Source organism: Pezoporus flaviventris, unplaced genomic scaffold, assembly GCF_033815535.1.
Source record: "Pezoporus flaviventris isolate CSIRO_AGI_PZ_B2104156 unplaced genomic scaffold, CSIRO_AGI_Pfla_v1 ptg000081l, whole genome shotgun sequence".
Taxonomy (NCBI): Eukaryota; Metazoa; Chordata; class Aves; order Psittaciformes; family Psittacidae; genus Pezoporus; species Pezoporus flaviventris.
Window position 1 is genome coordinate 1,178,250 of NW_026892629.1, and position 24,560 is coordinate 1,202,809.

Below are 24,560 nucleotides of genomic sequence, written 5' to 3' on the forward strand. Positions count from 1 at the left end.
TAACTATTCTATGATTCTATGATTCAATGTCCTAATACTCTGTTTATTATTTGAATGATGTCAGTTATTTTCACACATGCGCATTCATGCATGTACACCTTAAGAAAGGCCTCATCTTCCTAATGTGTTTGCAGGTGTATCTGAAGTGATACTACAATGGTATTTTCAGTACCCATACAAAAATCAAATATACCCTTTGCTGAACTTTAGTCATAGAATCATAGAATAGTCAGGGTTGGAAAGGACCTTAAGATCATCTAGTTCCAGTCCCCCTGCCATGGGCAGGGACACCTCACACTAAACCATATCACCCAAGGCCTCATCCAACCTGGTCTTGAACACTGCCAGGGATGGAGCATTCACAACCTCCCTGGGCAACCCATTCCAGTGCCTCACCACCCTAACAGGAAAGAATTTCCTCCTTATATCCAATCTAAACTTCCCCTGTTTAAGTTTTAACCCATTACCCCTTGTCCTATCACTACAGTCTCTAATGAAGTGTCCCTCCCCAGCATCCCTATAGGCCCCCTTCAGATACTGGAAGGCTGCTATGAGGTCTCCACGCAGCCTTCTCTTCTCCAGGCTGAACAGCCCCAACTTCCTCAGCCTGTCTTCATACGGGAGGTGCTCCAGTCCCCAATTGTCCTCGTGGCCCTTCTCTGGACTTGTTCCAGCAGTTCCATGTCCTTTTTATGTTGAGGACACCAGAACTGCACACAATACTCCAGGTGAGGTCTCACAAGAGCAGAGTAGAGGGTCAGGATCACCTCCTTCGACCTGCTGGTCACGCTGCTTTTGATGCAGCCCAGGATACGGTTGGCTTTCTGGGCTGCAAGCGCACACTGAAGCCGGCTCATGTTCATTTTCTCATTGATCAACACCCCCAAGTCCTTCTCTGCAGGGCTGCTCTGGATCTCTTCTCTGCCCAACCTGTAGCTGTGCCTGGGATTGCTTCGACCCAGGTGTAGGACCTTGCACTTGGCATGGTTGAAGAAGAAAAACTTTGCAGCTCTTTTATTCAGAAATACTTAAGTCAAATACAATTATAATAGCTCCTCATATATAATATGATTGAATCAATCTTTGACTTCCCAGGAATAAAAGTAAATATGCAGACAGAACATGTAGGATTCTGACTCAGTTAAACAGTAAATATAAGAATTTGCACTTGTATGAATGAGAATTTTTATGAAAGGTCTGCGGTATGCGCTTTATCTGTAATTGAAGTAAGAGTGTGCTGAATTAAATAAAATTGCTATAGATTAAGGGGCTTAATCTAATATTGAAAAACTAGAAAATATTTCTTCATGTATCTACATTTGTTTAAAGAAGGATATTTCTCGCTTAGTTCTGAAAAACATGAGATCTAAAGGTTTTGAATTCAGTGTTTCATTTTCATTATGATGCACAGCTAGCTAACTTGCAAATACAGAGCACTGCTGGGGGGAAAAGCCCACCTTCATTATATTAAAAACTTACCTATACATTGCTGCAGGGCTAACTTGTGATGGGAAATTAACCTTATTACAGAGTGTTCTGAAATTATTACTGTGTCTATTACAGACCAAGGATCAGGATTTTGTGTGACTGGTAAAATAGAAGCAGGCTATATTCAGGTTGGAGAACGACTTCTGGCTATGCCTCCCAATGAAACTTGCACTGCAAAAGGTACAGTCTTCAGAAGTGTGTTTGCTTTCAGGTCAATACTGGGCTAGAAGCAGTTACTGAAATGGTAACGACCTGTCAAACTGATACTAACTGTCAAACATAAAATGTGAAAGTATAAAACGGATTTCTTTAGATGTGACTATGTATGTATAAATGTGTCTATCAAGAGTATGTGAAATCTTGCATTATTATTTTTTATCTTTTTTTTTTACTGTATCAGATATTCTAAATGTTACAGCCTCATGACTTTTGGCATTGCTTTATGAAGACCCTGTAGAAACATCTGAATTCCAGCAATGTCTATAAAAATATGCAGTTCAGGAATCATTAATATTCAGCTTTGCTGTGGAGCATTAGTGCTGTTAAGAAGTGTGAAGATGTTGAACAACCGTTAGAAATTAATCTTATGAATTAGATGTGGAAAAGCTTGAGAATTAAGTCTCTGTTGTTTGATGTTCATGAGATTTGTCACTGATCCTTTCATAATATGCAGACATTCAGGGTATAATTGTCCTGAGAAACTACAAAAGAGTAGAAATTTGGATTTAAATTTCAATACATTTAATTTCTGGAAAGAGGAATAGCTAAGTCAAGGCATTAAATGTTTAGCTGTTTCCTAATTAAGCTTGCTTTCTTTATACTGCAGAGTTGTTTTTATTTCATGTGCAAACAAAAAGACAAAATTATTATTTTCCTACATTGACCAGTGAATAAAAAATTAAGTCCTCAAAGTAAATGAATAGGTTTCTATGTCTAACTACTTATCCTGAATTAAGCTGTGTGCAGGTTTGACTGTCTTGCTCAGCTCCAGAACCAGCTTGTTCAGTGCTCATTTGTGAAGCTTTTCATTGTGCCTGTTTTATACAGTTGTATGCACGTTGTTCATGTGCACAGGAATGTTACAATAATGCAGATAAATGTCGGTATCAGACCACTGTAGCCATTCCTGTTCTGCAAGTGGAAGAAGTAGCATCGAAAAGATGTATTTTGTATCCCCTGCTTAAAAAAACAGTACTGAACACAATTGAATGATGCTTTCTGGCATGTGGTTTTGGGAACAGGTTTGCACATCAGTCTGTAGTAAAACAGAACTAGATCCTATTAATGTATGCAGGATTCATAAAAAGTGGGGTTTTTTTTAAATTTCCTTCTTGGTGTCTACAAGAAACCTCAGAATGTTAGTTCAAGAGTATTTGGTTTTGTCCATACCCACCAGTCAGGTTGTCTTATAAACCAGGTTAAAATACATCAAAATCGGAACATTGTTACTTTTAAAGGGGCTTTTGAATAGACACGACATTGTGAATGGTAGGCATCAGTTACGCTTTTTTTTTTATGAAAGAGTCGGCAAACCCACTTAAGGTAAATGAAAGTTGACACAATACCATTAAAGTACATGAAAGATGCGGTCTAGGGTGTGCGTGTGCCTCAAAGGATGGGTGGGGCAGATATGGAGATATTTAGTACTACAGCATTTTCGGGATTGCGTCATTTGCGCTCTGTGGCAAGTGCCAGGTCCTCTCTTCTGGCTTAAATAAAGCCATGTTGTTGTGCAGGGTGGGGTGAGAGAATAAGTGAGTCCTCACCAAGGGGGGAAACAAGGCTTCCTCAGTCTTCTCAGTTAAAAAGCTTTTACTCTCAACCCATTCATACTGAAATTTGATGAGTAATGGTTGATGAAGCACAAATGGCCCAAACAGAGCTGTTTGTTTGTAGCTCAGAACCTAGGTACTTCACTGTGAGGTTCTGTTCTTACTCATTTCCAGGAATCACACTGCATGATGAACCAGTTGATTGGGCTGCAGCAGGAGATCACGTTACTCTCACTTTGACCGGCATGGATATCATCAAAATCAAGTGAGCAGAACTGGGTTTCAGTCTAAGTAACGGTTTGTTTTTAATGAAAAGCTGTATAACTATTATACTTAACAATCAGCGGTTTACTTGAAGAATGATGTGGCTACCAGGATATTTAAAACCAAAGTGATGCCTATCACCTGGCTTGCATGTACAAACGTTGGAAACATCTGCTACATGTACAACGGCTACCTCAGAAGAATACTGTTAGTGTTCCTACTTTGCCCTAGTGCTGACAGTGGTAACCTTCAAAATCTTGGTGGCCTTAAGACTTGTCCTTGGACATTTTAATTGCTGAATTAAGTATACTTGTTGCTAAATGAAACAAAAGATTTTTGAAGAGCTTATCAAATCATAAACCATTCTAACAAAACATATTGATGACTGCTGTTGCATACCAATAAGTAAATCTGGACAAGTGGAATTGATGGAAACTATTTATTCAACACATTTAGCTGCTTGTAACATTTGTTTTGGTACATGTTTTGCTACCTCCTTTTTGGGGGATCACATTCAGTGAGACACAGTAGATCTGTTAGTGTTTGTTTCAGTCTGTAGGTTTCATGCTAAGCACTAGCCTCAAGCTTTTAGGTAAGTGTCAGGTTTTGTTCAGGTTAGAAAGTTGGACCCATAATTCATTCATCATTTTTACAATCATTTGGACTTCAGAGAGTAAACTTTCAAGCTACTGTTAGAAAAAAATCCTTGCATTGATAGTTTAGCAAAGTTATGTTCTGTGTTTAAGGGAAAAGTTTGGGCTTTTCTGTATTGCCATCTTGTAATGGAGCGTGATTCTCTGTGGTAAATGGGGGGAGGAGGAGAAGTCTTGCTCTGCTTGTTGAATGAAGGCTTCATTAGCTTGATGTCATTCATCTTTTGGAGATGTTAGATTTGTCAAGAACAGGTACAAAGTTTTAAGTCCTCTTGATAGAGATGAAATTTGATTGCATCTGAAATTTCATACATTTAATTGTGCAGTTTATTCTCTTCAGTCATGTTTTCCTGTGTGGGATTAATTTTCCTTTTATTTTAGATGGCTAAAACTCGCTACTGTGAAAAAGCTATGTCTGGTCTACCTGACTGACTTGTAAAGAGCACCAACTTTTTGTGACTCCATGTAGAGTATTTTGGAAATACTCCATGTAGAGTATTTTGAAAAAGCTGCTGAGAGATTTAAATTTTGAGAGTCCTGAGCACAGTATCTCTTTATCCACAAAATAATTGACTTGTAGGCAGCAGAACTGCAACGTTGGGCACCCTGCATTAATTTATGTTGTTGCTCTGGAACAATTAATCTCTGAATGGAAGTCCAATTCTTCAAAGTACCTATGCGGAGGAAACACTGACATTTTTAGAAACTGATTAGCAATGGACATAATTGTTCACTGAACTAGACAGACCTTCTCATGCATACCCACAAAGTACCCTAGACATTGTCTAGGAATTAATTTCATTATAGGCTTTAATACGGTGTTCCTGATTGGTGGTTTGCTTTTGTTTTTTTTTTTCCCCACCCTTAGGTTGTATTAAAGTGACATTGTCTTTGCTTTACTTGTCGTAAATGTTTGTCTTTTTCCAGTGCAGTGAATAACATTTGTATGTCAAGGTATATATCAGTTTCTTTTGTTCACCTCTCTTGTAGTGTTGGCTGTGTATATTGTGATCCCAAGGAACCCATTAAAGTTTGCACTCGTTTCAGAGCTCGGGTTCTCATCTTCAATATTGAGGTTCCAATCACTAAAGGATTTCCTGTAAGTGTCTGTGAAAGTTCCTATGTTCATTACAGCTTCCTCGGGGCTTTTCCTCTCCATGTTCAACCCCCCAAACATGGGAGGCATTTAGCATCCAGAAGCAGTTCCATCTGTCCGGATGAAATGGATTCTTCTGTGTTTTGAAGAGGATGTAAGGGGCTATTATGGCTGCTTATGTATTTTCTTAATAGCTTTTAATGCATAGCTTTGCCATTTCAGAGAACATGAGTTCCACCAGTCCAATTAGACTGTCCTTTAGAAAGCTTATGCCTTGTAGGAGTATAATGATGAACTTAGTTGTAAGATACCTTTAAAATAAATAAAGTACCAGTTCATGCTGTGGTATTAAGTGTCAAAAGCAAAACACTTAAGAATGAGCAATGTATTTATGATGAATTAATAAATAATCTTTCTGTCATAATTCTACACATCACAAAGTTTATGAACTAAAAACAGTTACTGATGGGCAGAGACTCCTATGAGAAAAGTTTTATAAGCATTTGTTCAAAAAATGAGTCTTAAAAGAAGTTGAGGTTTTCAAGTAGTAACACCTGGGATTTCTGACTGTAGAATGTTTAATAACATAAAAAATATTTTTAGGTGCTTTTACACTATCAAACTGTGAGTGAACCTGCTACTATTAGAAGACTGTTGAGTGTCCTGCACAAAAGCACTGGTGAAGTGACAAAGAGTAAACCTAAGTAAGTTAATAATTATTTAAGAAATGGCTCTTTTGATTAATATATGTATTTACACACTGAGCATTTTCTATTATGAAACAATGATGTGTTTAAAGAATAGGCTTTCATTGTTTTAGCTGGTTTCATGTTTAGATTTCAGAGTGCTTTACAGAGTGAAAAAACTCTGTAACCAAACATGATAAATGCAAAGCACCTGAGAGGTAGAATGACTTGCCCAAGGTCACTTGCAGAATTTGTAGTAAATCCTACATCACCAACCCTGTACTTAAAGGATTTTTTTGTTTGTTTGTTTTTTTGCTTTGTTTTTTGTTTGTTGGTTTAGTTTTTCTTCGTATAATTCTCGAGAGGGGTTACTGTCTAAAGCTTGGCTAGACAGTGGGTCGGAGAAAATCAGATTTAAGGAGTCTTCACATACGAGTTAAACTATGGGAACTTCCTTCTAGTTACTCAAAGCTATTTGGGTAGAAATGTTATCTGAGACAGTGTTATCAGAATAATCCTTTTGCATGGCTGAAACTGTTGCTTGAAAGGTAATGGGAAGAAAAATCATGACTACAGAGCAAAGAATTTTGAAACAGGGCTTGATTTCTACTGGACATGAAAAAATGGGTATTAAGTGAGATAATTAAAACGATTTGCTAAATGTTGGTGCCCTTCTGTAGAAGCTTTTGAAGAAAACTTGACTGTCTTTCTAAAGGGTATGCTCCAGGCAAATGTGTTTTCAGTCTGGTGGCTTGGGTTATACTTGAAATCAAGCTTGATCATAATCCTTTTGGCTTTTTAATTTTTTATTCCATTCATTCACTGTTCTCTTTTTAATTCATGCATGTATTTATAATGGAGTTTTCTGCTTATTTATGTGTAGGTTCTTGTCTAAAGGACAGAATGCTCTAATAGAACTACAGACTCAAAGACCTGTTGCCCTAGAGTTGTATAAAGATTTTAAAGAACTTGGGAGGTTTATGTTACGCTACAGTGGTTCCACTATTGCTGCAGGAGTTGTCACAGAGGTATGGCGTTTTTGTAGCAGACTTTCCATACTATAAAAGAACGGTGTTAACTTTCATATAACATTCAGTTTTTATGGTTAAGACCTGTTTTACCCCCTTTGGTCTAAAAAGTGATTTTATTCTGCTGAAAGAGACAGTGCTTCAGCAAGATGTGAGGAAAACTTGTAACAGTTCTGTTCAATTTATTTGGACCAAAAATGACTCAGTTTAAATTGTTGAATGTTGCGTATTTTCCCTCCTCTCTGGAGTTTAAAGCTAAGGTTTATTTAACCTTAACTATTTTAATGTACATCAGTCTTTCCAAAACCTGATTGTCTATATAAACATACCTGAATTAGTTTGTAAATAAGAAGCGTTGGTCAATTTACTGTAGCTAGTTTGGGTTCCAGATCTTTTCTGTTAGCAGTAAAGACAGTTGTACATTTGAGTCTTACTGATGCCTGTGTGAGAGGAAGCAAAGGCTATGGGGCTAAATAGAAACGCTTTGCCTCCTGTTAGGATCAAAAAATATGAATGTCCTCTATCACATTAACAAAATCTTCCTATGATTTTTGGTTTAGAATATAACTTCTAATTCTAGGCCTGAGGGAGAGCAGTTTAGTCAGATTAACCTAGTTCTGGTACTGGGACTTAAAGATGAATCATTTAATGTCAAAAAATTGGAAAGAATTTCTGTCTTGTCCCTGTGTGCATAGGTATGCTGGGCTCTGGCCTTTATGGAGCTTTAATGCTCTTAATAATCTGCCTTATCTTAAATAGGATACAAAATTAGGGCTTTAATCTTGTACCCATTTTTCAATAAGTTTAACTTGAAGTGACTGGGGTCTTAGGTCTGTGATGCCCTGTGTCTGCAGAACTGGAGACTAAACTCTCAGCTATTTGGGGTTTACTAGTTTATATATCTTGTTCAAGAGAATTTCAGAACAAAAGGAATTATTGTTTGCACATCTGAGTAGATCATATTGAAAAAAGCTGCGATCCTTTTACATTTGGTACTTCATTTTTCACCATAGGGTTTTTTCCATCTGCTTGTATTTTTAGATTAAAGAATGACAGTGGTGCGAGAACTTTCACTGTCCAACCAAAATGCAGTCAAGATGCTCAAACTTCTGTTTAAGAATCCAATTACTTCAGTCGAAGGAACAAGTGCAATTAACTGGGGATAAGATGATGATGGCAAAAGTCAGATTGTGTGAGACGTCTGGGGAGCCCTTCATCAGTCTCTCCCACTGCAGAACAAGATGCCAACTGACAAGGAACTCCTAATGTTGCCCTTCTCGATCTCAAGAATCTCATGTGTTTCTCCATGTGGAATATAGCCCTTAGAAAGCTTGATGGAAAAATCTTAGAAAGTTGAATTAGAGAAGAAGGTGATGAATCATCATGAAATAAACTCCTTACTTCCAGACATAAATTGTTTACATATTTTCTTAGATTTGCTTTTTTTTTTCCTTTCTGCACATTAATTCAGTGAAGTAACTTTATTGGTCTAATATATTTTTAGGTTTGATTTGAATGCATATTCAGGGGAAAAAAAGAGCTGTTTACTTTGATTTCAAGAGAAAGGCCGGTAGTGGTATCTTGAGATTGTTTTCCCTGTCCCAGAATTTATTTAAAAACCATAAATTTTCTTTTGCTGTGTAGTGGAACTCATGCCAACATTGGCTAATTTTATTTTTTAAACTGTAGGAATAATAAAGTAACTTTGTCTGAGCATAATTCTTGGCTCCTTCATCTTTTGTTATTTAAACACTGCTAAATTGTGTTAAATCATTCTTTAATTTCCATTACTCAGAAGTTTCAGAGTAAAAATGTTTTGTTCAGCATCTTTGTTGCTGACATGGACAGTGGGATTGAGTGTGCCCTCAGCAAGTTTGCCGATGACACCAAGCTGTGTGGTTCGGTTGATACGCTGGAGGGAAGGAATGCCATCCAGAGGGACCTTGACATGCTTGTGAGGTGGGCTGATGCCAACATCATGAAGTTTAACCATGACAAGTGCAAAGTCCTACACCTGGGTCGAAGCAATCCCAGGCACAGCTACAGGTTGGGCAGAGAAGAGATTCAGAGCAGCCCTGCAAAGAAGGACTTGGGGGTGTTGGTCGATGAGAAACTGAGCATGAGCCGGCTTCAGTGTGTGCTCGCAGCCCAGAAAGCCACCATATACTGGGCTGCATCAAAAGGAGCGTGACCAGCAGGTTGAAGGAGGTGATCCTGCCCCTCTACTCTGCTCTTGTGAGACCTCACCTTGTGTGCAGTTCTGGTGTCCTCAACATAAAAAGGACATGGAACTGTTGGAACAAGTCCACAGGAGGGCCACAAGGATGATGAGGGGGCTGGAGCACCTCCTGTATGAAGATAGGCTGAGGAAGTTGGGGCTGTTCAGCCTGGAGAAGAGAAGGCTGCGTGGAGACCTCATAGCAGCCTTCCAGTATCTGAAGGGGGCCTATAGGGATGCTGGGGAGGGACTCTTCATTAGGGACTGTAGTGATAGGACAAGGGATAATGGGTTCAAACTTAAACAGGGGAAGTTTAGATTGGATATAAGGAAGAAATTCTTTCCTGTTAGGGTGGTGAGGCACTGGAATGGGTTGCCCAGGGAAGCTGTGAATGCTCCATCCCTGGCAGTGTTCAAGGCCAGGTTGGATGAAGCCTTGGGTGACATGGTTTAGTGTGAGGTGTCCCTGCCCATGGCAGGGGGGTTGGAACTGGGTGATCTTAAGGCCCTTTCTAACCCTAGCTGTTCTATGATTCTATGAAACTGATGAGTTAAAATGCGAAACTGGCATGCGCCTTGTCTTTCTGTGCAAACAACTTCAGTTTTTCTCATCTTACTCTGCAGCTACTGCACATATGCATCTCTTTCATTCAGACTTGGTGCTCTTTTGAACAAAAGCTGACAGTTTATTCTTGGGATGTATGCTAAAGCCAAATTGTTGTGCTTACTTGAGCCTGTAACTCCCTCTCGCTTGTCAGTAATAGGGCAAGTGAAACCTTCCAGCTGAAAAGAGTTCTGCTGCTGCCTTCAACATAAGCTCAGGACAGACACACTTTACTACAGCTCAGAAGACTTTTTTTCTGTAGGAAGTGTGAGAGGATCTCGGGTGCTTCAGAACCTGTACGCAGGTCCTCTTTGACCATAGTTAGTAGTGTGGGGAAGGAGTGGTCATTCCAGAGCATCATTCACTGAGGTTGACTGAAGTAAAGCTGTGACCTCTGGGATGAAGAACACAAAAAGCCTATGATGGTTGTTTAGTTCAAAGTCACGTTCAGTCTGTAACAACTCTTCCCACATGCCTTTTTTTGGTAGGTGACTGTTTTTGCACTTACATGTTTTAGCCCTAATTAGGCAGATAACCAGCACTTGATAGTGCAGATAGATCAATTGTACTGTTGACTACATGCACATTAGAGAAGTATCAGCAACGCTTTATGTGGAAATGACTTTTGTAAAATCTTACAAAATCTGAAATATCTGAAAACTGTTATTGCCAAAACTGAAGCTTATGAATTAACACTATTTGTTATGTCTTTTTATAACGAAGACATTACATTTAAGTACTTCACCAGTTTCAGCATGCCAGCTGTGAAGGTTCAGTGCACTTGGATTCCAGAGATTTTGTACTGCCAAGCTCCTATGTTGAAACTGTTCCACTTGAACTTTCCTTAAAACCTTGAAAATGTTTAGGTTGCCTTAAATGTCAGGGGACAGCAGAAGTGCCTGTAGCAGAAGAAATATGTCTTCAGTTTTAAGACTACACTAACTTCCTTGCTGTTTGTGGATAAGGAAGTGTAATACAGAATGAACCTCTAATAACCCTTCCTGCATTGAGTTTTGAGACTGTATTCCGTGACAAGTGAAAATCTACTTCATGTTTTCCTGGTCTGTAACTTTGGGGAGCTGGAGGTATTACCTAATCCAATTTCAATATGACTGCACCACCTTTCAGCACTGATCTGAACTCTGCCCAGAGGCACCAGCTGGTTGATGCATAAATGATCTGTTGTGCAACAAAAATGTATCACTGTTGTTCAATCCAAATAATTTGCACGTTGATCCACAAGGAATATGATGGCTTGGCAGTGGTATAGGATGCAAGAACTTTAAAAATTGCTGATTGAGGTATTTACAATCTCCTGGTGACGACACACTGCTGTCTAATATGGATGTAGAGTATCTCTGGAATGGAAGAAGTTGGCATGCAATCTAGGAGCAGTTTGATGCTCTTAAGCATGCTCTGTTGGAGAAAAATATCTTTTATACGGCTCTTACCAGGCAGGTTATTGGAGAGTTAAAGAAAAACCTAATTATATGTAACAGGCTTCTCTATAGTAAGGTAGCTTCCACTGGCATATATACGGAAGGAAAAGCAGTAAAGCTGTTGTCTTGCTTCTTTTTAACAAACTGGGTTTCTTGGCAACGTATAACAGTGTATCAGGTAGGATTGTGCTTCTCAACTCTCGAATTGAAGGGCCATTCAGCTGCTTGTGTTGTTTGATGTTTGGGGATACTGGTGGAAAAAAAAGAGCGCTTCTTATGTTTAGAATATTTTGGTTTGGCAGAAGCATTGTTTTTGGGGTTACAAGGAAAAGTATTGATGGTGACAAGCAGTGAACATGAGCCACAGACGTGGTTGTCTAGGTGTCTCTTCTCTGTCTCTGCTGGTGATAAGAAGCAGGTCCTTGGCTTGATGTTTGTGTGTTGAATTATTTTGTGTATCTGGGGCAAAAGGGCTTCAGACTGTATCTTGAAGAACTGACGCAGGAAGAAATTTCTCTGTCAAATTATTCTTTTCTTCCCTTCTTTAGTACTTCATTTTGTATAGACGGGAGCTGTTTCTGACAACTAAGCTGGTCCTGCCCCCCTGCTTCAACTCCTAGAAAAGAGCCGAGTGTCACAGAAACAGTAATTTCCACCCCCCTCCCTTTCCTCTTTTCTGCTGTTATTGCCAGGGTTTTTTCCCCCTCATGAGCAAGCGGTGCAGGGAAAACAGAGAGAGGGGGAGGAGTTCAGACTTGCTGTGCAAATATACATGCAGACCTACTAATCCAACCTGATGCCTTGCAGAAAAAAAATACAGATTAAGCAAGCGGCTAACGATGGCTCACTCAAAGGATCTCTTGGTGCTGGAAAACTTTATAGGTGGCAAATTTGTTCCTTGTTCCTCCTACATAGACTCCTATAATCCGTCCACTGGAGATGTCTATTGCAGGGTGCCAGACAGTGGCAAAGAAGAGGTGAGTACTATCCAGATGTGCAAAGAACTGAAAGCGTTTAATGCACATAGCATTAATATTTTGAGTGGGAGACACTGAAGGCGAGAGAACAAAAAAATGCTGGAGACTTAAATGCTTATATAAGTTCTTGATTATACTGTGGCGCTGTGTAATCTATTGCTGCACCAGCAGCAAATACTGTTGTTTTTTTCTTATATTTTGCTGTTAGAAAGTTACAGGCTGGATCCCAGGCTGGTATAAATCAACACAGCTTCAGTGAAGCTCCTTCAGCTCACACAGGAGATGGCTTGTACAAAAGTTAACAATAACACTTAGACAAGCTGTAAGTATAAACAATCTGTGTGAGAGAAAAGGGTTTATTGATCTCTTTTGTAAAATATCTTGGAGGCACCGTATACAACTGTGCTCTTCCTTAGTGTCTTGATGATTTGCGGTGGTCATTTAAAAGGATTTTTGGCTTGCTGACTCTTCCCTGAAGATGGTAAACAGCTTCCAGATCTCTCTGGTTTTGGTATTAGCCGCTGGATATTAAGTGAGGTGATGAAGTGGCTGTGATGAGTGTATGTTTCCTTGTAATGCAGCCTGTTCTCTACATCAGTGTAGTGTTTCCAGCCGTGTGCTCTCCAGTGGGATGAATGTTTCCTGTTACCTTATATGTCTTCAGGTGTGGACGGGCAATGTGACATTCATCTGGGGAACTGCACTTTCATTGAAGCTGCCTTATAAGGGACCTACAAATGTGTCCAACATCGTGTTTCAGATTTACTGAAGAGAGAAACAAGTAGAAAAGCTTGGATAAGGCAAAGGGACTGGAAGATTTTGACAAGTATTTCCAAAACTTTTTTTTTTTTTAAACAAACTGCTACTGTGTGTAGCTGTTCCCTTCACTTGGATTTCAGTCCTGTTGATGTCTTTTGTCTTTGCTTCTCTCAGCAGAAAACTTTGCACTGTAATTTCAACTGGGTAAATATTTGCTAGATGATGATGACTAAGGGTTAAAGAGTAACAGGCTGGATTTGCTAAAATACATTGGTGCAAGTTCATTCCAACCCTAATTATGCTTGAAGAGACTTCTCTTTGATCTGCAGGTGCAAATCTTCCTGTTCATTCATTTGCAAAATCATTAAAACTAGAGAGATGTGAGAGTGCCAGAACAGCAAGTAGGCTGCTGGACATCCTGGAGATACGTTTCAAATACACTAAAGAGCAATGGCTCTTTCAGTTTTCTGAATTAGTGATGATGTGTAGCAGCAGGAACCTGGTTTAAACACCTGTAAACCTGCCGAGTGCTTTACTCCTGCCTTTAGACAACTATACAAGAAGGTTGAGCTCTGCAGAGCTGGTGTCCACTGGTGACTGATGGAATAAGCTTCAGGGGAAAATGCAGTCACATACTACACAGAAGGCATCTAGAGGCAGCAAATTAATCATGTGGACCCAGGTTCAGCAGAGAACTTGGGATGCTGGTTTCTAGCAAGGCTTAATGTCCAGTTGGACTTCTTTCTTGGTTCGTTTTGGTGGAAGGTTAGAGGGCAGAACAGGGGCAGACAGCAAATCTGTTGCTGGTCCTGGAATTTAACACCAGTTCAGATGCACTGGCCATTTCAGCCAGTTTCTGCCAAATCCACTAAATGTTTGGGGTTGGTTTTTATTCCAGGGGTTAATTTTCCCTGAAGCTAGATGTGTTAGGTTCCAAATAGCAGTACTCGAAGCAAGCTGAACAGGTGCCCTGCGTCTCCAGTGGCAGGCTGTGAGAGCTAATTAGTCCTGACAAGTATCTTCTTAAAAAAAAAAAAAGAAGTTTCTTCGAAGAACCTTGCTCCTGTGCATCGTCTCCTGGGAAAGCAAATGTCATGTCCTGAGGGCAGGTTGGGGCATTTCAGTATCAACCTTTTACGACAGGCCTGGATTGTGTGTTCTTTCTCTGTGTCTGTTTTGTGCAGAAGAGGAAAGCAGAAGGAAGCGTTTCAGACACACAAGTTCATAGTTGAATTCTTACATGTGTTTTCTTTGTGGCTTGACTGTCTCTGCTGCTTTTTTGCCAGGCAAACTAAGTAACTGATTAACCTTTGTATGCTCTTTTCTTTCTTCTGTACCAGTCTCCCTCCCTTTTTCCTCTTGCTTTTTTATTTTTAAGATCAGTCCACTGCCACTTCATTCCTTCCTTTGCTAATTTTCTGCTGTCTGTGAAAATGCAACATCATCTTCCTTCTCCTAAACCCACTGGCTTATCAATGCAGATAGCCTTAACTTCTTATCAGCTCTCTCTTGAAGCACAAAAGGCCAGAGAGGACACGGCAGATGAGAAGCAGCACCACAATGGCACCTAATGACGGGAAGGTGGAAGAACAACTTAATTAGTAAAAGTGGTGTGTGGTTTCATAGAGGGTGAACCTTTTCAGGGTGTACTGTGCCATCCACACCTGACTCGTTGAAGAAGCTGCAGTTCCCCTTTCCCAGACTAGCTTTGGCCCTACTCCAGCCGTTCAGTGGTTGACAGCCCACCGCAGGTCAGCACCTGAGCAGTAGGTTGTCCAGCTACAGTTGAAAGAGTGCAGTTCTGAGCTTGGTCAGTGATCTGGGTGACCTTGTGCAAGTTGATTTTTTTTCCCACCTTGGCCTCCATACCAATGTCATTCTGGCCCTCAGACTCTGCTCCTTATTTTTAGAGAGATCGTAAGTTCTCATATGCATGGGGAGGAAGGGGTTTTCACCCACTTTTGTGTCCTTCTGAGTAAAACACCTTTGGAGTTTCTGTTAGTTATTTTGTGGTGGTTTTTTGATAACACCCATCACAATGTGAAGGAATGAATTTGGAGCTCCGTTTTATGGAATTGGTGGAAAAGAGCCGTTAGTGACTACACAGGAACCAGCAACATGGCAAAATTAGGAGAGGTCAGAATGATCTGATTAATATTACATCAGCATCCTCCTAATTATTGACTTGGGAAGATTTCCAAAAGCTGAAGAAAATTGGGAGCAAAAATGATGGGTAAGCAGCTAAAACAGCTCTGGCTAAAAGCTCACCTTGGTGCTTATATTAGATATTAGAAGCAATAAGAAGTGATATATATGAAGCAAAAGCTGGGAAATAGGGTAATTAATTAAAATATAGAAGGATGTTGGAACCATCTTTAGTAATCTGAGAGACTGGGAAACATAAAAAAGGAGCTGCTTATAAATCAATAGATGCAGGTAACTTCCATTTAAGAGCCCAGGGGAAACGACTGATGAGACAGAAAGGTTTCTGGTGAATTTTAATCCTTTGAAGCCTAGTCTGCTTCAGAAAAGTGCTGGTAATCTGCCCCTATTCAGCGAGGTCAGGCTGAATGACCATGCAAGTGTTATGGACATCTCAGCCAAAATACTTAGGAGACTGATACGCATCTATATAGAGGCATATAATAATATTAATAATATCTGTAGACTTCATTAGGTATCTGATGAGGGAACTGACCAAAACCCAAGAGTTTAGAAAGGAACCGTTTCTTTTATTTATTTTTTGTTTCGGTGAGGTTGTTAATGGGTTTCCAGCTGTGATCAGGTGAGATGGAAATATTTTCTTTGAGTGCTGTTCTGTAAGTATATTCTTAGTCTTTGCTTGAACCAGCTGTGGAAAAGAAATTGGAAGTCAAAGGCTAGCAGGCCATACAGTTCGTTCCTTCCCCAACTTTCATCATTGCCTAGTGTGGCTGAAGTCTTGTGTTGCAAGGATGGTGGACATTTAGATTGAGGCTGCATTCGCTTTGGGAGATTCTTGCACTTTCCCTCATGAGAAACAAGATTCTGCATGGGTGTTTGGCCGGCGGCACTTGCCTGGTGATAATTGACTAGTCTGGTATTTCCTCCAGGCCTGGAGGGTTACCCACTAGTTGTTGGAATTTAGAGAAAAGCAAGTTACAGTGGCATTTTCTTTTCTAAATGCTCTATTTCAGTAACGCTTCTTGAGTTATGGGATAGTATCCCAAGAAAGTGAAAATGGAGAAGCTGTCGATAGTCATAGCTCAGAAGAGATGCGGTCTTTCCAACAATGTGATCTGGATTATGAGCCTCCCAAATATGAATTCATCTGCTGATTGTCTGATTCCTTCTAAGGCCTTTCATTAGCATTCACCATCCATCTTTTGCTTCTTTAGGTGGAAGCTGCTGTCAAAGCTGCCCAAGATGCCTTCCCAAATTGGTCCTCAAAAAGTCCGTTGGAAAGATCTCAGATCCTGAACAAATTGGCAGACCTAATTGAACATGACCTGGAAGCTTTTGCAAAAGCAGAGTCAAAGGACCAGGGTAAAAATTTGAACTGTTGATCTCACAGTATCACAGTATGCTAGAGATTGGAAGGGACCTCAAAAGATCATCTAGTCCAATCCCCCTGCCGGAGCAGGAACACCTAGATAATGTTACACAGGAATGTGTCCAGGCGGGTTTTGAATGTCTCCAGGGAAGGAGACTCCACAACCTCCCTGGGCAGCCTGTTCCAGTGTTCAGTCACCCTCACTGAGAAGAAGTTTCTTCTCAAGTTTAAGTGGAACCTCTTGTGTTCCAGTTTGTACCCATTACCCCTTGTCCTATCATTGTTTGCCACTGAGTAGAGCCTGGCTCCATCCTCGTGACACTCCCCCTTTATATATTTATAGACACTTATAAGGTCACCCCTCAGTTTCCTCTTCTCCAAACTATAGAGACCCAGCTCCCTCAGTCTTTCCTCATAAGGGAGATGCTCCACTCCCTTAATCATCTTCGTTGCCCTGCGCTGGACTCTCTCCAGCAGGTCCCTGTCCTTCTTGAACTGAGGGGCCCAGAACTGGACACAATATTCCAGATGCGGTCTCACCAGGGCAGAGTAGAGGGGAAGGAGGACCTCTCTCGACCTACTAACCACCCCCCTTCTAATACACCCCAGGATGCCATTGGCCTTCTTGGCCACAAGGGCACAGTGTTGGCTCATGGTCATCCTGTCGTCCACTAGGACCCCCAGGTCCCTCTCCCCTACACTGCTCTCTAACAGGTCGTTCCCCAACCTGTACTGGAACCTGGGGTTGTTCCTGCCCAGATGCAGGACTCTACACTTGCCCTTGTTATATTTCATCAAGTTATTCCCTGCCTGACTCTCCAGCCTGTCCAGGTCTCGCTGGATGGCAGCACAGCCTTCTGGCGTGTCAGCCACTCCTCCCAGCTTAGTGTCATCAGCAAACTTGCTGATAGTACACTCAATTCCCTCATCTAAATCATTGATGAATATATTAAATAATACTGGTCCCAGTGCTGACCCTTGGGGCACTCCACTAGTTACAGGCCTCCAACTAGACTCTGCCCCATAGACTACAACTCTCTGGCTTCTCTCCTTCTCAAATATAATGTGTCTTGTTCGATATTGAAATGGAGGGTATGGTCCAAATTTCTAGTATGGTATGAAGTGTCAGAGCAAACTGGAGTTGATGTGCATGAACTTATCAGAAGTCACCGAGTTTGGATTCCTGGACCATTCTTGCTTTTCAGGTTTACTGACTTTGACTTCAGTTGTTGGTTGTTTAGAACGCAGTACATCAGGGAAGCTGTTGTCATTGACTATGCTTGCGTTGTGCCGGGGATTACTTGGTCACAGCACAAAAGACATTTCCTAAAACCCATGCAAATGGGTTTTCAGGGCAGAGTTTAAAGCCCTGTTTATGCCGGTGATAACAGCAGTGTGCTTTTTTTATTGTTTCAGGAAAAACTATTACATTTGCTAGAACAGTGGACATCCCTCGGGCAGTGTACAACTTCAGATTCTTTGCCTCTTCCATCCTTCACCATGTGACAGAGTGCACCGAGATGGCAACCATGGGCTGTGTGCATTACACCTTGAGGGCCCCTGTGGGAGTTGGTATGGTGCTCCTGAAATGCTGAAAAGCTTGGCAATGTCTGCCTCAGCAGTGGGTCAACAAAGAAAGAGGATTTTTAAAGAGCATTGATTGTCTCTGGATTGTGTGCTAAGCACGACTAGCCTGCTAAGCATGAGCAACTTTGTGCAAAATCAATTTTTCTACTTCACGTTAGAAAGAATGCTTAGGTGCCTCAAACAGCACCTGGTTTAATCTGGTAGCTCTCAAAATCACTCTTACGTTTTGTACATGGGGCAGCACGGAGTAAGTAGGTGTTCCTGCTGTGCATCAATGAGGCATTCAGAAGCAGTCAGGAGTTCAGACAGTACTGCAGAGAGAGCTTGATCCTCCTCACCTTTGGGGAAGCAGTAGTAGTTTACAACGTGACATTTCAGCCTGTCACGGGTGCATACGTGGAGAAACCTTTTACCTGGGGAATTGCTGAACTCGGCCACCAGATGCCGCTAATGCTTCAGAAATACAGTGACTGTGCTGAGCTGACCAGTAATGGAGTGGTAATGATACCATGATCAGGTGTTTTATCTAAATCACAGAATAGTTTGGGTTGGAGGGGACAGTAAATATCATCTAGTTCCAACCCCCTGCCATGCACAGGGACACCCTCCACAAGACCAGGTTGCGCAAAGCCCTGTCCAACCTGGCCTTGAACATTGCCAGAGTCAGAAGATCCACAGCTTCTCTGGGCAACCTGTTCCAGTGCTGCACCACCTTCACAGTAAAGATCTTCTTCCTAATATCTTATGTATATGAATGTTCCACATTCACACTTGAATTATTTAAAATATAAAATTGGCAAACCTGGAGAGGACCCATTTGTAAGTTTTCTTGATCGGTGGAGGGCATAAGTACTTGTAGAATTACTCTCACAAGGAAAAGTCACTGCATCTGTTCCATCAAATAGCATGAAATCCTGTGGTGTCTGTGAACAGTCATACCTAGCAATTACAGATTTTTTTTTTTCACTGTTTCCTATAAATATGTAAGGTGAAAGTATTCTCAAAGGCAATTATTGAAAACATTCTGGTCGTTCAGCAATCTGTGGAAACAGTTTGTACACTGATAAACCTTTGGAACTCTGAAGTTAGGTTAAAATTTGTCAGGAAAATATGCATTACATATTATGCATGCCCTATTTAATGTTAAAACTGGGGGATAGGGGGTAAAAGGGAGGTTCCCTAGAGCAACAGAAAGCAAGTGATCTGAGCTAACACATTACGGCTGCTTAACTTGCTGTTTGCTAACACAGAATATTACTGCAGAGCAGCTGATGTAAATTACTGTTATGGTTAACCTTGCATTAATGTTCCTAGAAAACACTGAAAAACTTCCCATGCATGTAAGATTCTGCCCTGAAGCAGTAAAACCTACTCAGAGAGTTTGGCTGATGGACTTTAGGATCATTTGCACAAATATTTTAAAGTTATCTGCCTATGGGAAATGTTTCTAGCTGCAAATTTGTTGTACAGTTGTCTGGAAATAAAAGCCGTGGCTAAATGTGCTTCATAAATCTGAATTGGCTGAGGTCAGAAAAACAAGTTTTGTATCCCAGGAGACTAAACTCCTGCCTTTTATGGTTTTTCTTTGTAGCTGGTTTAATTAGTCCTTGGAATTTGCCACTATATTTGTTGACCTGGAAAATAGCTCCTGCCATCGCATGTGGAAATACTGTGGTTGCCAAGCCAAGCGAGATGACGTCTGTCACAGCTTGGATGATGTGTAAGCTCTTAGAGAAAGCAGGTAAGTCCCGTAGCATGCTGGGGAGGGGGTATGGAGTTGAAATGCTTGTCTGTGCACCATTTTTTGGTTGCAGAAATCAGAAAGTGCTCAAAGACTTTGGGAAAGACTGTTTGCTATAGCTGAGTGTTGCACTGAAGGACGAACAGCTCTCCCTGTCCTCATACAATTCCATGTTCCCACCCCAATTATTGGCCATTTTTTTCCACTATCTTCTCATGAAAAATCTTTATGTTCTTCCTTTCCCCCTCCTACGCTCCACTTAAGGGTGTCCTAAGTCTGTGGTGACAGCAGAGGAATCATGAGAGCATAAGAAAGTGAGAATCATCTCCCGATGGCTGTGTCATGGCTGTATTTGATGCGCCATTAAGCAAAACTAGGAGAACAATTGCTTCTTCCCTCAATGACTTAAACCTGGATCTCTGATGATGGATATCAGGCGAGCTTGACTGATCAGAGGAATTGGTGCCTCTCTTCCCACCAGGGGTACCTCATGGGGTGGTGAATGTGGTGTTTGGAACAGGCGCCAAGGCAGGAGAAGCCCTCGTCTGCCACCCTGATGTGCCTCTGATCTCTTTCACGGGGAGTACGCTGACTGCCCAGAGGATCACGGAGAAAAGTGCTCCACACTGCAAAAGGCTTTCGCTGGAACTGGGAGGCAAAAACCCTGCCATCATCTTCGATGATGCTGACTTAAGCCAATGCATCCCCACAACCCTGAAGTCCAGCTTTGCCAACCAGGTGCTTCCCACCTCTATAGCATATAAACCCTCTCTGCAGCAGGTGGTGTGTGTATATCTTTAAGTGTGTGGCTATCTTTAAGTGTGTGTGCGTGTGCACAAACCTTTGAATTGAATCCTAAACTGTTGAGGTGAAAAAAAACACTTTGCCGTGTAGGTGAATGCAGTTTGCACTCCTGAGGGTGCAGGGAAACAAATCTCATTCTGGGATGTGACTTCTGGTACTCATCGATAGTACAGTATAATATGAACTAATATTGTTGGTTTTCTTGTTTGTTTATTTCTTTTTGGTAGGGCGAGATCTGTCTCTGCACTTCCAGGATCTTTGTTCAGAGGGGCATATACAGTGAGTTTTTGAAGAGGTTTGTGGCAGAGGCGAAGAAGTGGAAGGCTGGAAACCCCTCAGATCCTACAGTCAGCGTGGGAGCACTAATAAGTAAAGAACACCTAGAAAAGGTGATGATGTTACATTCAGCTTGTGATCTTATTTCAGTTTTTAGAGGGTTACAAAAGCTGATTTCAACGGTATATGGGAAGGACCATGTCCTCTCCAAGGTTAGCTAAGAAGGATGATGATTCAAAGTCATTGCTGTTGCCTGTGGCCTGGAATCAAGTGATTACTTTGGAAAAATCAATTGTATGGGGAAAATAATTTAAAATGACAAGAAAATATTCCTGTTTTAATGAAATAATTCAAAATGGTTAATTCTGAATCTGGAATTTATACTAACCAATCAGCACTCAGCAACATTTTCATGGATTTTAATATTGCATTTGCTAAGATCACTTATGTGCCTAGTAAGTTAGTTACCAAGGTAAAAGTCAATTTTACATCACTGACAAATTCTGGGCAGTACAATACACAGTTTCCCAGGACAGCTTTTAATAATTTGGAATCACATATGTGTGGAGGGGAGCTGAAAATGGTGCACAGTTAGACATAATCTGTTTTAGTGGCTTATATGAAATTAATTTTTATGATGTCAGACAGTGTTCAGGAGAGCAGATGCTCATATCCCAAAGCTATCTGACACCATCAGCATAAGCAAGAAGCAGACTGAAAACCGCAGAATGAGAGAGAAAGCTAGACCTTCATCATGCTTCCTGATGCCTCAGCAGGTTCTCCAGGCCTGTTCTGAAGTAGAGTGGTAGAAACACCCACTTCCCGAGGTCCTCGGTCTGTGGCACCACAGAGGACTTCCGAATCTAACCTACCAAGATGGTTAAAAGGCAAAAAAGACACCCTGTGATGTCTCTGTGGTGTTTCTATAGCGAGAGAAGCCAGGCAATGATTTCAGAACAGGAGAAGCAGATCAACAGCATGTGGTATGTGTTCAAGGTAGTATACAATAGCAGCAGCCATGGAAACAGCTTTAATTATTTATTGGTGAGATTTTCTATAGCATTTGTGACTTCATCGTCTTAGTGGCATGTAAACATTTAACAAGGCTGCCTGTGAAGTAGGAAAATATTACTGATCCCTTGGAGCAGATGAAATGAACTGTGGTATGGAATACATAGCAAACTGCCCAAGCGCCTGTAAGAAGAGAGGGAGGCTCTGGGACCACTTATGTTTTCACCAGGGGTCCTACCCTTTTGAAAATACTTAGCTAGAAGGGCTAGCAATGTTTCCTGCTAGATTACTGTTTGGGGAGGGAGAACAATTGTTTTACAGCAAGAAATACCCAGCCTTACTTTTCCAGCCACATAACAACAAAAGCTAGGGAATGACCCTCTGTTGTTTAGAGAAAAGTAAAGGCAACATGATCTAGCTGGAGATACTCGGAGGCTCCTGCTGTTCTGTCCAAACTGGAGGGCTGGACCCTTAGTATTCGGTGTCCTTTAGCAACGATGTTTTCCTGCTGCTTTCACAGGTGAGAAGCTATGTGAAGAGAGCCCAGGCTGAAGGAGCCAGAGTGCTCTGTGGAGAGGGAGTGGATTCCTTAGATCTCCCAGCTGGCAACAAGAAAGGTTATTTCATGTTGCCCACAGTTATTGCTGAAGTGCAGGATGAATCTTGCTGCATGCAAGAAGAGATCTTTGGTCCTGTGACATGTGTGGTAGCATTTGATACAGAAGAAGAAGTGATCAGAAGGGCCAACAGTGTGAAATACGGCTTGGCAGCTACTGTGTGGTCCAGCAATGTGGGACGCGTTCATCGGGTGGCACGAAGACTACAGTCTGGACTGGTGTGGACCAACTGCTGGCTTATTAGAGATCTGAACTTGCCATTTGGTGGGATGAAAGCCTCGGGCATAGGAAGGGAGGGAGCAAAGGATTCCTATGAGTTCTTCACTGAGGTCAAAACCATCACAATAAAGCACTGACGTATGTCAACGAAATAAATTATAGTAATTTGTGTTACCAAAAATGGCTTTCTAGAACACAGGCTGCTATTGTGGCCATCTTCTTCTTGAACTTTGGGCGACTAGTATCTGTAACAGCTGAAAAAAGTCATCCTAAATGCTAGTGTTAAATGCAGCCTTTCATGTTGAATGAGAAGTTCAGCATGGACTCCACAGTCAATCCATCCCAAAACAGACAACTTGGTTATCTTACTGATCCTAAAGCTTTTTTGAGTATTCTTGTCTCAAACATCTCTTCCTCTAAGGGAGATGGAGAAAGGATGATATATGACTGTACCTATGATTTGTGAATTACCTAGAGGGACAAAGTGGCAAGCACAGTGTGAGGCCGATACTATAATGGGAGTCAGCCAGTTCCCACTATAAACAGTATGGTCCACGTACCAATCCATATTGCACTTCATTGGTATCAGACAAGGAATAATGCAACAGTACCCTAAAGGCCTGAGGCGGTACCTTTAATCTACCAAGTGATATTAAACCATGAGGTTGTGAAATTCTTGTGATACACAAACATTTTAATTATAACCTGCTTTATGGTATGCAACTGAATCATCCGAAGACTTGTTCTCTAACTGTTTTGAAATTGAAATTACAGCCTAAGCCTCAGCGCTGGTGTTTTTCACATCCCTGCACAAAGATTTGGCTACATCCCAGGCAGTGTCATTCTTCATTAATAAAGACTGAAAGTGACTCCCAAGAGAACTAACTGTTGGGAAGTATTTGTCACCAAAATGTAAAACACTGGCAACTTTTTTTCATTCATTTGGTCTAGTGGGAGGTGTTCCTGCCCATGGCAGGGAATTGGAGCTCAATGATCTGTAAGGTCCAACCCAAACTGAACTGGTCTGTGACTCTATGATTTGCAGAGCTTTTTTTTTTTTTTAATAATAATAATATTAATAACAATTAAGAAATCAGGCGTCTCACAAACTTGTTCTCATTCCACAAAAGGAGAAATAAAGTTGGATGCACACCACCCCCCACCATGAGGTGGCTACATTGCTATTGAATTTTTTACAGCAGCCCTTCGTGATTTGTTTTTTGAGTTTTGAGCTGAATATCACAGTTTCATAAATGCCTGTATTTTGGGAATAGGTAATGAGTCATTGGAATATTTTGACAGGGCTGTTGGGGGTGGGGGGGAAGGCACCTCCTGAAATACAAAAACAGCTGATGAAAAACGAATACTGATGAGATGTGAAAGACTGAATTGCTGTGCTGAATTGTCGTGCACAACAATGACAAGAGATTTAGGGTTAATAGAAAATGCAATCTTACTTTTTGTACGATTTATAACACGCTAGGACCTTGGTCATCAGACAGATTTGGCACAAGTGCCCCCAGATGGAGGTGACTTAAGGAAATACGTGAAAATGACAGGCTTACTGAATTGATGTATTCTGAAGAAGCACAAATATTTTGTATTTTAAAACTCTGCCTTAGGCGTAGTCATGACCATATGGTGGCAGCAGAGCACCTGCTTTTGTGTCACACATTTTGCTGGGAGCTCTATCAGTGAATGTTTCATTCTGTCAATTTTCTTTCTTTTCTTAACAAATCCTGTTTGGAAGAGCAAAAGAACCCAAAAGCTGTGAAACGCTTCATTAGTT

At 41.1% G+C, this 24,560-nt stretch overlaps 2 protein-coding genes across 3 annotated transcripts in view; both read left to right on the forward strand.

Annotated features, from left to right (window-relative positions):
* The window catches only part of HBS1L (HBS1 like translational GTPase), a 57,774-nt gene extending 49,068 nt beyond the window's left edge, over positions 1-8,706 (forward strand). For both annotated transcript variants that reach the window (XM_061474856.1, XM_061474858.1), the window contains exons 13-18: positions 1,564-1,668; positions 3,435-3,525; positions 5,168-5,276; positions 5,877-5,977; positions 6,843-6,987; positions 8,029-8,706. In XM_061474856.1, the coding sequence (XP_061330840.1) occupies positions 1,564-1,668; positions 3,435-3,525; positions 5,168-5,276; positions 5,877-5,977; positions 6,843-6,987; positions 8,029-8,040 (563 nt within the window). In that variant the 3' untranslated portion in view covers positions 8,041-8,706. The remainder of the gene's footprint in view (positions 1-1,563; positions 1,669-3,434; positions 3,526-5,167; positions 5,277-5,876; positions 5,978-6,842; positions 6,988-8,028) is intronic.
* A 3,286-nt stretch (positions 8,707-11,992) lies between these two features.
* Positions 11,993-23,656, forward strand: ALDH8A1 (aldehyde dehydrogenase 8 family member A1). Its single transcript, XM_061474831.1, has 7 exons — positions 11,993-12,225; positions 16,362-16,509; positions 17,933-18,088; positions 19,695-19,844; positions 20,326-20,582; positions 20,876-21,037; positions 22,456-23,656. The coding sequence occupies exons 1-7, from the start codon at positions 12,088-12,090 to the stop codon at positions 22,906-22,908; spliced, it is 1,464 nt and encodes a 487-aa protein (XP_061330815.1). The 5' UTR covers positions 11,993-12,087; the 3' UTR covers positions 22,909-23,656.
* Positions 23,657-24,560: the final 904 nt, after the last annotated feature.